At 40.9% G+C, this 13,565-nt stretch overlaps 1 protein-coding gene across 1 annotated transcript; it reads left to right on the top strand.

Annotated features, from left to right (window-relative positions):
• Positions 1–827: 827 nt before the first annotated feature.
• Positions 828–12,891, top strand: LOC135550754 (ras-like protein family member 10B). Its single transcript, XM_064981844.1, has 3 exons — positions 828–1,216; positions 6,490–6,614; positions 11,179–12,891. Exons 1-3 carry the CDS (start codon positions 923–925, stop codon positions 11,447–11,449), a joined length of 690 nt encoding a protein of 229 aa, XP_064837916.1. The 5' UTR covers positions 828–922; the 3' UTR covers positions 11,450–12,891.
• Positions 12,892–13,565: the final 674 nt, after the last annotated feature.

Here is a 13,565-nt window from a genome sequence, read left to right as displayed (position 1 = left end):
TCAGAGAGGTGCTTTATTATTGTTTCTACTGCTGATTGCCCATTTAATTTGGTTCCATTTGTTGGAATGGCAACCTTTTTTGAATGGTGATTGTTGTCTTCAAAAAAAATGGAGTTAATGATGTGCAGCTTCAGATATAGATTTGGTTGGAATTTTGTTAGGCATATTGGAGTAATGCATCTCGGAGATTATTGTAGATGTGTACATTTTGTAGATTACTCATGAAACGTTTTTAAACTATCAGGGATAATGAAGTGATGCCTTAATAAGCAAATCTTCGTCTAGTCTGTCTAGACTTCAAAACCACACCTCCAATAAACCATCTGGAAGACAATACACATTTTAGAGTGACTAAATAAATATTTTGAGTTACTTTTATTTTGAGCTTCAATTTTGTCAATAAGCAAATTGAGATTGCACAGTGGCACTTTGGTTTTCACAGTATATGTTATTTCATCTTCCCAGTGTCCTTGTATATATATGACTTCTTGTTTTAGTTGGTTGCTTAGCAGCTTAGTGCTTTTGTTTCCCTTTTGTAGATGAATGAAAGGCATGCAGTGGTAAAAAGAATGCACTTGCCAAAGTAACATATACTTTCATGTAGAAATGTAGTGATCCAGAATTAGCATACCTAAGCTCCAAATGAACTAAATGACCCATACCTGTTATGTGTGTTCCCAATTTCTGTCTCCCTTTGCCTCTCTTTCCCTCCTTCCCCTTTTCTGTCTTTCTCCCCTCTCTCTCCAATCCCTCTACCTCCCCCTCTCTCTCTTTCTCTCACACCCCAACTCCATTCTCCCCTCTCTCTCTCTCTCCACCAGTGGGATAGGGGGTGTTGGTGGTCTATGAATGTGGCCGAGCGTGCCCCCCACCACAACATCTGCCTCTGTGCCTGTGGGGACTATGCGCTGCACAACCCTGAATGCACTGGCCGGTGGTTTGCGAGAACAGGGAGGGGGGTGGAGCAGCAGCAGGGGGTCGAGGGGGGCGCAGCATGCCGCCTCCCTTCCGCATCGCTGTGCTGGGGGCACAAGGCGTGGGCAAGACTGCCATCGTGCAGCGCTTCCTCCACGATGACTACAGCGAGGCGCCCACCCCGGCAACCAGCCGCGCCCGCCGTGTCCACCTGTCTGCTGCTGTGCTCAATGGCCACGTGCATGACCTGCAGATCACCGACTATCCTGCCATCACCAGCTTCCCCGGGAACTCAATGCAGGTACTGTCCCACTAAAGCACAACAGTGATGGGAACTGATGTGTGTGGCAGGTTAGACATTGTAGACAGGTGAAAGGTCCATTTTAACATCATGACATGAGGAGAGGAAGACACTTCTGATTTGATGCTGTGTATGCACTGCTTTGATGCCTCGCAGTCCCTTTAATTTAAATTCACACACACACACACATCTGAAAGTGTGTAGTCAGCAGCTTTGTCATTGGGTTAGAAAAGCAGACAACCTGCTCTCTGTATTCACCTAGGATGTCACATAAAAGGAAGAAATCTGTTTTTATCTTTACTCAAATATCTGATATTCTCAGATGAATGTATTATACAACACAGGGCTCTCCTGAGGACACTGTTATAAGAGGGATAAATTAGATGGGGTTATTACTCTGTCCAGAAGATACTGCTAAAGCAGATTTTATTGTTGTAGTACTCGAGACCACATATTTGGTGTCTCGGTCTTGACTTTGTCTCGGCCAGTGAGGACTCGTAATTTCTTCCCGAGACCAGCGGAGTAAAACTAATAATTATCAGCTTCCATTCAGTCAGCGCATAAAACAGCTTCACCAGGTCAAATATATACACTCCTTTCTTGAAACATTAATATCTTAACAGCCTTTATATATATTGTGACAGGTTCGTGATTCTGAAGTGACAGCAACTTGAAATGAAAGCAAATTACCTGCGCATTATTGTATGAGTGCACTTTTTGTAAAAAATAAATTAAAAATAAATAAAAGGGCCATTGATGTAGTAGAGGGTACACGAAAATTTAAACCGTTTACCCAGTTTTTTTCAGTGGGCATTGTTTATAATCCCTTCTGATGAGTATCAAAGTAGTGTAGTGAAGGTATACGACGTATCAATTATGTAGTACAATAGAGAAATAATTCACAAAGTAGTTTACACAATCGCAAAGCACGTGACATGTATTCGCATGCGCGCCAAACAGTCTAGTTTCAGCGGAATATCATCTGCATGCAGCAAGAGTGGACAGCTCTCAACTGGTTTTGGCATGGAGCAGCTCCCAGAATAATTACATCGGTAGCGTTAGGGTAGAAAAGACGTTTCAATTCAACATATCTACTAGTAAATACTAACTAAGACAACAGTGGGTACAGTGGCGGTTCTAGCTTGTATGGCTCCCTGGGCCAACCCCCCCTTCAGCGCCCCCGCCAAAAAAAGAAGAAAAAGCACCATTCTGCACGAACTGTAATTTTTATTCAGCCATTTGGAACAACACAAATAAATAATCATAACATTTAAAACTGTATAAATATAAAAAATATATACAAAAACAACTTATAAATAGGAAAAAGACATAGAAAAATAATTGTGTTGATTTGGCACTCGAGCATCAATACATTACCCATCCCCCAACACTGTCTACCAAGAGTCAAGACTAAACCAATTCACCTTGGTGGTGTGCAGACTGGTTTTAAATTATTCTTAATGATTTCGCACAAACCAGAAAAAAATGCAACAATATGTCTGTGAAACTATATATTCACAGTATTATGAATGAATTGTGTTTTTTTGGTAGCATTTTGTAGTGTGACTGATTTTACTAATTGCATTACTACTGTACGAAGTTAGAGGTGTGCTATTTGATAGATTCCCCCGCTCCCCCTACCTTGGGCTTCCAGTGGGGAGACCTGAGATCAACCAACCCCCGCCTCCCTCCCCATCTCGTACTTCTGAGTGAGAGACCTTCCCAGGCAGTATTCTTCCTAGCTCACAAACTAGAATCAGAGCTTAACAAGGTTAATTTACAGGAAAACTCATTAAAAAAAAAATTAACTTAGGGTGCCTTTCCTTCGCTGGGTGGGCCGTTTGGGAACCTTTTGGCATAGAGTATTCTCACTTCTCCAGGCACCACTGCATAGGGCCGATGGAAAGACAGCAGTCAAACAGAGCATGATGTTAAAGGATAACCATAAATTTGTATATAATAAGCCAGTAGGTCTCAATCATAAGAAAACAAAAACACAACCATTAAGCATTTCCCAATCAAATTGTACAACTATTACTTCCCATTGAAAAAAATATTTGATGTTTAGCACACAAAGTAACCAGTGACCTAAAGTTTAAAGTGGAGCTGACAGCGTTTGAACTACTTTGCAGTTATGAAACAAAAAGACAGTCATAAGTCAAAAATATCAAATTCCCTGTTTATGCCACAAAACCAACTTTATAAGAGGTTTTAAAAATAGGTACTCTTTGACTCTCAGTTCCATGACGTACACTAAAGCATTGTAGAATGTAGATAGATGCAGTTAAATGCCTGATTAATATAATTCACCAATACATTTCTGGAGAGTCAAAAAAATATTGCTATCAGGTTGTAAATCACTGCTGGCCTGGTACATTGTTTGCTGCCTCCATTCGGGATGCACTGTTCGAGTTTCAATGACTCAATATTCTGGACAAAAACGGACTAATGTAACTAAGGCTGGTAATGTCAATACAATTAAACTAGCAAGGGCAATGATCACAAGTCAGTCATAACATGGCTAATAGGCTAGCGTATCTATTTATGTAGCAAGCTAAAAACACAGAGCCTAACGTTAGCTAGATATTCTCCTAGCAGCTAGCTAGCAAGCTGTCATGTCATAACACTGGAGGAGTGGGTGAGTGACTGAATTTTCCCCTCATCGTTTTTCGGTGGCTATACATACACAGCTAGAGATGCAGGAGTCATTTGGTTAGTTAGCAAGAACTTGAACGACTGTTATACAGTTAGCATTTCTCTTGCATTGGCAAATTCACTCTACTATCTACTCGGATTTGAGAGCCCTCTCATCTGAATGTGCCAGAGGACCGAACAACTGATGAGTTTACCAACATGCAACACCTGCTGAATATGACGGGTGTCAGTAAACACAGGCAAAAAAAGTAATAGTTAGTCAAGAACGCACTAGATGACATGTAAACAGCCTCACCAGCTCTGTTCTCTCATTTGTGTCTGGAAGTAGCAAGCTAGCTAACTTTAGCCAGTTAATTGAGTGCTTGGTTGGGACAAGCATGCATTGGCAGGGAAGCTGTAAAAGGATGAGGAGGCTACAATTCTCCATCGTTTATCAGTGCAATTATGACGGCCAACTAGCTGAAAAATTGAGATGTTTTATCTAATGTTCCTTTGTTAGGCTAAAATCTATTTTGCTATGGCTAGCATTAGTTGTTGCGCTTGTTGTTGTTGATGCGCATAACTGAGGGAGAGAGAGCCTACCTTTTCATGTTTTGTAAGATGACCGTGGTGTTTACATATTTGTAGAAATCCATTCAGGTTTATTTTGTGGCTTTTGACAAATGTGTTCTAATGATCGAAAGTCGCGCTGTTGCAACTGCCTGTAAACACACAGTCCAGTTCAAAGTGAATGATGACAGGCCCGTGTGGCAAATGGCTTGTTTGTATAAAGGTCTACTGTAGCTCTGATTGATAACCCCCTGATCTGTGTCGATGGTCCCGGCACATCCCTTTTCCCACTCTACTGCTGTAGAATTATCACAAATGCCTTAGAATGTTTGGGAATTCTGGATGCTAAGAATTTATGTAAAATGTGAAAATGACCATACCTAAGTGGTCACGTCAGAATGTTTAAAAAAAAAGTGTAATATTCTTCCTGTGGGTGTATATGAACAGATTTGAATAAGATTTCACGTTGCTAAAATGCTGTCAGTTCCACTTTAAATGCAACAATGTTTCACACACACAACTTATTTTCAAAGAGATGGCTAACAACACCAAGCACACTGTAATAATAAAAAACACAGTTCCACTCACCATATGATCATTTGAAACGTTACTTCTTGTTGAAAGTTATTCTTGAAAAGGGAGACGCTAACAAATTAGCAACAACCTCCTCTTTGATAAAACCTGCTGCCACTGAAAACTAGCCAACAACAAAAGCTAGCTAGCTAGACCGTGGTAAAACTACTGCTCACTATTGAGTAGTAGTGACCTGTTGGCCTTCAAGAAGGCAGAAGTTTCCATACTTTTTTTACTAATACAATTGAATGGCAGATAATTTTATATAACTTCTGATGGCCTAGCCAATGGCTGACTTAGCTAGCTCGATGTATCCCCCAGAGACAAGCAAAGAAAAATCCTGATTGGATATTTGTTTATTTTAAATTAGAACATCATTGAAAATAATCAAATAATTATCATTATTTCTATATTATTATAATCATTATTTTATAAATCCTTAGCCCTTCTCTGAAGGCTCATTGTTCCCCACTGTGTTTGGCTTAGTAATAATTTGTAGAGTGGCTCTATTTTCCCTCAGCAGCAGGGACTATTCTGAATGTCTAAAGAATCCATATGTTGTTCTGACATATGAACACAGAAATACTGGACATTTTGAACTCTTATGGTGGTGATTTACCAAAATTACAATCATGGTCTTGAATTGGACTCGCATTTTTCTGGTCTCGGACACCTTGTTCTCCTCCCGGTTTTGGTCTTGACTTGGTCTCTCCCCCCTCCGATCTTGGTCTTGAATCGGTCTCGCTTTAGGTGGTTTCAAACACAACACTCGCAGCTTTGCAGTCATAAAGTTTGAATGAAAATTGACCTTTCAATGCACCAGAGATTTCTCATCACGTCTAGACACAATTTTACAGTCACAGAACAACATATTGAACTGAAACTGTTCAATGGAACTGAGACCTCAGAAAATGTCATTACTAGTTTGGCTTACTCATTTAAAGAAAGTAATATTGTGTTGAAGTCCACATATTAACCACAGTCTTGGGTATAACTAATCAAATTTCACACTCAATTGATAATTTATAAGATAATCAGTGTTTTCATTTGCAATGGAGAGGTTCTTGAGGTCTTTTTGAAAAGCTATGCAAGGCAAGCTCTTGCTTGCAAACAATATTTCTCACAGCGAGGAGCCAATCATAAAGCAGAAATTAAAATTACAAAAGAGAGCAGATTGTGTTTTTGTCATATTGACCAGAGAGTATGCTATGTTGCAAGTAATTTCAGCAAATTAACTAGACTAACATCATTCTGAAAAAAGTGTACAAAAGCTGTGCGTGCATAGAATAGGTGAAGACTATTGGTCTCTGTGCTACTATTTAAAATAAATCTTTCCGTCACATTCAAAATGTATCAAACAGTGTATCTGAGTATTACCAGACAAAAAGGTACTGCTTCCTAATGAGAGCCTTCCCCGTGTCTTCTCTTTTCCCTCCTGTCTCCTTCCTTCCTCTTTCTACAATTCTCTTTCCTATCCTCTCCCCTCCCTCCTCCAGGAGTGGACAGACACCTGCTGCCGAGGTATCCGCAGCGCTCACGTCTACATCCTGGTCTATGACATCTGCTGCTTCGACAGCTTCGAATACATCAAGACCATGCGCCAGCAGATCCTAGAGACCAGGTGAGGACATGGCTTGCATGCCAAATAGGGCCGGCTGGCACCAGCTCTTTGAACTCAGCCGTAATTATGGCTCACTATGAATAGAGAAGCCTAGGCCGCAATCAGGAGCCTCCACCGCCACACTCACATAGAACATTTATTTAACATTTGGACTGAAATCAACATGAGTGGCTCAGACTGCCAGGGTCAAATGTCTTCATAATCACTTTGGCTTCTCTTCACAATCCCTCCATTGTCTTTTTTTTAACCTTTATTTAACTAAGCAAGTCAGTTAAGAACAAATTCTTATTTTCAATGACGGCCTAGGAACAGTGGGTTAAACTGCCTGTTCAGGGGCAGAACGACAGATTTGTATCTTGTCAGCTCGGGGATTTAAACTTGCAACCTTTTGGTTACTTGTCCAACACTCTAACCACTAGGCTACCCTGCCGCCTCTTTTATATGTTCTATTGAATTCTGAATTTTTTAGATGTTGTTGGAAGCGAATGCAGTGTGGAATGGTGTGATGAAAACAGTTTTAACAACACCCACTTTATAGACACTCACAATAGACACTCAATAGATACTTGTTACAAAATAAGTATTTCACAGTGGTTATATTACCATGGTAAAAAGTTAAGTCACAGTTTGATAGAACTGTTGCCAAGCCGATCTTTCACTGTGGATGAAATGTATCCAGAAACATTAGATTATTTTTTAAGAAACCACCCCTCTTGGCTCTGGGCTTGAAAAAAAATCAATAACCATTCCTTGCGAATCCACAAATTTCATGTCAGTAGTGCTCGCTTGCTTTTCAGGTCGATACATCTCTCCCAAACCAGGCAGCTGCTAAACCAATTCTGTGTCATATAATTAGTCAAAGCAATTTGCGCAAACCATCCCTCCTGGGAGCCCAGATAGCTTTAATCAGAGAGACTGTGTGTCCTAATAACAGGGTTGGGAAACAAGGCTGGTGTTTGTCTTAGACTGATGTCAGTGTGGGATAGTGACATGATGTGATGTTTGGAGGGACGGACGTGTGATACGTGTCAGGGGAGTGGAGATTAATTCTGAGAGCCTTTAGCTTGCAACCACATGACTTGTCGTTGTGAGGCAGCTGATGACCTTGGTGGCAAACACGTGTTTAATTTACAATGAAATCCTCTTCACACCACCATCTCTTGCACGTCTCACATGTCTCGCTCTCACACACACAGAGGGAGAGATGGGTTGTTTAATATCATCTCCAAATCTGCTAATGAGCCAGGGACTAGACTGACAGCTGGCTGGCTGGCTGCCTGGGACAAGACTGACAGCTGGTTGGCTGCCTCAGCTGGTTGGCTGAGATTTTTCTGCAATGTACTTAATGTATGTACTGCTATTGTAATAAAGAAGTTGTAATATCTAATGTATTATAAGAGATGTCTAACTTAATTGAAATTCTTCATAACACACCATGGTGAAAATGTATCGAGGCATAGGATTTACTGTAGGTTTGACCCAACCAACCCCCTTGACCTCAGTTTTGAAAAGTCAATAAGGCTTCCTCTTGAATCCACACATTCCTCTTCATGGCACTGGGACGTGAAAGTGGACGTCACAGCTGTTCTAGTGGTGACAGTAGGGGCGGGGTGTGTGAATGTGAGGCCGTCAATCAGTGCCCACTCTGACAGCACCACATTGCCAAGGCCATACAGAGGCTAATGGTGTCAGTGACCGGTCCTGTCACAGCCATTCATCTCCCAGTCATCCATTTATTGATTGGGCTCGCCCAGTTATGATTATGCACAAATCATTTGATTTGTTAGATTTACATGCTAACTGTTTTGCAATACATGCTTGTAAAATCAACATTTGGAACAGTAGGCTACATTCTTTTGAAATCAATATAAGGAACTGACAGTTGAGGAAAAGCTATTTATTTCTTAGGGAAAGAGGGAACTGTCACAAGAACTATCATCATCTTCAGGAGATAAGAGACAAAAGCTGAACACAGAGGCCTGGGATGGGGAGAGGAGGGTGACACCTTGGATCTTACTCACATATCTGACTGTAGATACAGTGCATTCGGAAAGTATTCAGACCGCTTGACTTTTTCCACATTTTGTTACGTTAGAGCCTTATTCTAAAATGTATTAAAATAGTTTTTTTTCCCCTCAATCTACACACAATACCCCACAATGACAAAGCAAATACAGGTTTTTAGAAATATTTGCAAATGTATATAAAAAATAAATATCACATTTTCAGAAGTATTCAGACCCTTTACTCAGTACTTTGTTGAAGCACCTTTGGCAGCACACCCGTATTTGGGGAGTTTCTCCCATTTTTTTCTGCAGATCCTTTCAAGCTTTGTCAAGTTGGATGGGAAGGTACGCTGCACAGCTATTCTTAGGTCTCTCCAGAGATGTTCGATCGGGTTCAAGTCCGGGCTCTGGCTGGGCCACTCAAGAACATTCAGAGACTTGTCCCGAAGCCATTCCATTGTCTTGACTGTGTGCTTAGGGTCGTTGTCCTGTTGGATTTTTAACCTTTACCCCAGTCTGGAGGTCCTGAGCGCTCTGGAACAGGTTTTCATTAAGGATCTCTCTGTACTTTGCTCCGTTTATTTTTCCCTTGATCCTGACTAGTCCCTGCCACTGAAAAACAACCCTTCCCCAGATCTGTTTCTCGACACAATCCAGTCTCAGAGCTCTACGGGCAGTTCCTTCAACCACATGGCTTGGTTTTTGCTCTGACATGTGCTGTCAACTGTGGGACCTTATATAGACGTGTGTGCCTTTCCAAATCATGTCCAATCAATTGAATTTACCTCTGGTTGACTCCAATCAAGTTGTAGAAACATCTCAAGGAAGATCAATGGAAACATGATGCTCAATTTCAAATCTCATAGCAAACGGTCTGAATACTTATGTAAATAAGGTATTTCTGTTTTTTTGCATTGCCATTATGGGGTATTTAAAAAATGTTAGATTAAGGCTGTAATTTAACCTTTTGTGACTAGGGGGCAGTATTTTCATTTTTTGAAAAATAACGTTCACGTAGTAAACGGGATATTTTGTCAGGACAAGATGCTAGAATATGCATATAATTGACAGTTTAGGGTAGAAAACACTCTAAAGTTTCCAAAACTGTAAAAATATTGTCTGTGTATAACAGAACTGATGTTGCAGGCGAAAGCCTGAGAAAAATCCAATCCGGAAGTGCCTCATATTTTGAAAGCGCTGCGTTCCAATGCGTCCCTATTGAGCAGTGAATGGGCTATCAACCAGATTATTATTATTATTTTTTTATTACTTTTTCTCGGTATTTCCCAAGGTGTCTACAGCATTGTGACGTAGTTTTACGCATTTATGTTGAAGAATACCCGTAAGCGGCTACATTGCGCAACTGGTCACCTGCCTGATGGCTCCCAGAGTGACTCTCGCGTAAAATAGAGGTAGCCATTATTCCAATCGGTCCTACTGAAAAACCAATTGTCCGGGGGATATATTATCGAATTGATTATAAACAACGTTTGCCATGTTTCTGTCGATATTATGGAGCTAATTTGGAAGTTTTCGTGACTGCAATTTCCAGACGATTTCTCAGCCAAACGTGAAGAACAAATGGAGCTATTTCGCCAACAAAAATAATAATTTTGGAAAAAAGGACCTTTGGCTATCTAACTGGGAATCTCGTGAGTGAAAACATCCGAAGCTCAAAGGTAAACGATTTAATTTGATTGCTTTTCTGATTTCCGTGACCAAGTTACCTTATGCTAGGCTATCGATAAACATACACAAATGCTTGTCTAGCTTTGGCTGTAAAGCATAATTTGAAAATCTAAGATAACAGGGTGATTAACTAAAGGCTAAGCTGTGTCAATATATTTCACTTGTGATTTTCATGAATAGGAATATTTTCTAGGAATATTTATGTCCGTTGCGTTATGCTGATTAGTGTCAGTCGATGATTACGCTCCCTCATGCAGGATGGGGAGTCACTTTAACAAAATGTGGAGAAAGTAAATGGGTCTGAATACTTTTCAAATGCACAGTATACTCTGTACACACACTGTATACAGAACACGCACAATGAACACTCACCACAAAAACCCAAGGTTTATCCGACGGGATAAAAAAATTATAAACACTCCAAAACCTATCGGACCAGTCAGAGGCATCCGCATGTTCCTAGAGGACACCGTTGCCTCATTTTGTATCACATTCCAATGAGAACTGGGAGGGACAAAAATGCAATTCCAGAATGTGGCCCCGTACCCAGTGAAAGTTGCACCCCTTGTTTTTGGTCATGAATAAGTCCAAACAGAAATGACCCTTAGTCCTCTCCCTACGAAGACCTCCTGATAAAACGGATCAATCAGTTTGACAGAGTTGGCAGGGAATTGGAGAACGCTGCCTCAATAGCATCAACTATAACTGAGGTACAAATCTGTGTCAGTCATAGCTAAGCCTTGCTTTCATGTGACGCTGTGTTTCTGTTCAAATGACCACAGAAAAGCAACCACTGTGTGTTGAATACTTAATGCTTTAGATGACCACAGATGTCTTACCTCTCATTCGGTGTCTCTTTTCCTCTCCAGGGTGTTGGGCACAGGCGACATGCCCATCCTGGTCGTGGGGAACAAGCGGGACTTGCAGCGGGGGCGTGTTATCCCCCGCCACAACATGTCCGACCTGGTAAGGAAGAACTGGAAGTGTGGCTACGTGGAGTGTTCGGCCAAATTCAACTGGCACGTGCTTCTGCTGTTCGGGGAGGCTCTGCGCAGTGTGGGCTGTGCCCGCTGCAAACACGTCCATGCAACCATCCGCTTCCAACGGGCACTAAGAAATGAACGCTGTGCCCTCATGTGATTTAGTCAGTGACGGTGGGTGCGCACCAGTGGCATTGAGGGCCATTGGTACAGTAAACCTCCCTAGGACCACCATGGCTGACTACATTTCTGTCCTGTGAAGCTACAGTATTAACATGTAACAGCCCTCTGTTTTGCTGCTTTCTGACTTGATCAGGGATGGAGAGTACCACCCTATCCATCTTTGATATTTTCTTGATTTGGAGGCAGCTAAACCAACCCCTTGCTGTAAAAATTCTGAACACATTCAAGTACACTAAAGGAACTTTCCAGCATCTGGGAGTCGCTCCAGACAGATTGGCTTACGTTGTTTGACTCACCTGGATGTTGATCGATGTATGACATTGCTAATGTCAAAAGCCCTGCTTGGAGTGGGATTGAGGTTGACATCTGCTGATGCATTCTCTCTGCTCGGATGTCTTGAAGGTGCACCCTTGAGCATATAATCCCCAGAGGTAGCTATACGAATTCCGTACACAAACCCATCTCAATTAGTCCTCTGAAACCAAAACAGCCAACCAACCAACCATAGGGAGAATTCTGTTAAATGGAGTAATCCAGTCCACCTTTACGTTCCACTCGCAAACAAACAACTGTGTACATACTAAAATCTACAACTGTAGAAGCACATAAGGGTGTTTATATACAAACACAACTCAGACCAAACCCCTGATATGAGACTTAATGATACTGTAAAAAATAAGGTCTAAATGTAATAAAATACTTGAGGCTAGATGTGGTTGCCAACATATCGGCCTGTTCAGGTCCTCTGAACTGCTAAATACAGCAATAAATTAACATGCCATGATTGAATGTTAGTAACCTTTGGTAAAACGTAGGAATAAGGGGGAACAAAAGGACACTTGTTTCCTGTAAGGTTGTATTCAATGAAATGTTTTATTTTTATTTCACCTGGTAGGCTAGTTGAGAACAAGTTCTCATTTACAATTGCGACCTGGCCAAGATAAAGCAAAGCAGTGCGACACAAACAGAGTTACACATGGAATAAACAAGCGTACAGTTAACACAATAGAGAAAAGTCTATATACAGTGTGTGCAAATGGCATGAGGTGGTGAGGCAATAAATAGGCCATAGTAGCAAGTAATGACAATTTAGAAAATTAACGAGTGATAGATGTGCAAGTAGAAATACTGGTGTGCAAAAGAGCAGAAAAGTAAATAAAGACAATATGGGGAAAGGAGAATACAATGCAGATAAAGCCAGCATACCTGACAATAGTCACTTGTTTGAATTAAACTAAATTAGTATGGTACTATAAGAAGATAGTGATAATAAACTGCCAGTTGCCGGTGGCAGGAGTGTTTTCTGTTTTGGACCAATCACATTCCATAAGGAGTCTCAAACAGCCCTCAAAATCAGAGTCAAACTACTTTCGTGACTTTAATCAGCCTGTTCTTGAATAAATAAGTTATATATGCTGATGAGCTAGCTCGCTGTCTATGATTAAGTTGCTCTGTGTTGATGTGAACCTATAATTACGATGGAGTCCTCAGACATCCCATTCTCTGGTCTGTTTCATGAATACATCATAATTTGAGCATCCTTCTTCAATACTTCAGAGGTAGGTCTGTCTGGAACTCTTACATGGTCTATAGTACATAGCCAGAGAAACTTGACAGACTAACAGTCTCAAAGACCACTGCCTTGCATGGTTGCCCTTTACGCCACAGGTCAGATGTACTTTTCCCTCCTCTACTGCATTAGTCACAGACCTGCATAATATCTTACTACTTTCGTGACTTGTGATCCTTACACATTCCAATAAAACATTTTATTTTCAGGATTCCTGTTTAATTTCCTGAGGTCTCTCGCTAAAGGCCCTTTCTGATGAGAACCACTAACCTGGCATTGTGAGGTGTCTAATATCAGTATTGTATTCAAAGATATCTACTAGAGGGCCATCTTGAACCTGAGGGCCTAATAAGAAAATACACACTAGTGGTGAATTACTTTAATGCTATAATCAAATTGTTCAACAAAATTAATAGGTACTTGTTTTGAGAAATTAAGTTGCTGAAAAAACAGAATTTGAGTTCAAGGCTACCGGATGCTGATCCCTGGTATGTCCCAGTGTGTATTGTTCGTCCCTAGTACA

This window comes from Oncorhynchus masou, chromosome 12, assembly GCF_036934945.1.
Source record: "Oncorhynchus masou masou isolate Uvic2021 chromosome 12, UVic_Omas_1.1, whole genome shotgun sequence".
Classification (NCBI taxonomy): domain Eukaryota; kingdom Metazoa; phylum Chordata; class Actinopteri; order Salmoniformes; family Salmonidae; genus Oncorhynchus; species Oncorhynchus masou.
Note: the sequence above shows the minus strand (reverse complement) of the source record. Positions and strands in the feature narration are given on the sequence as shown.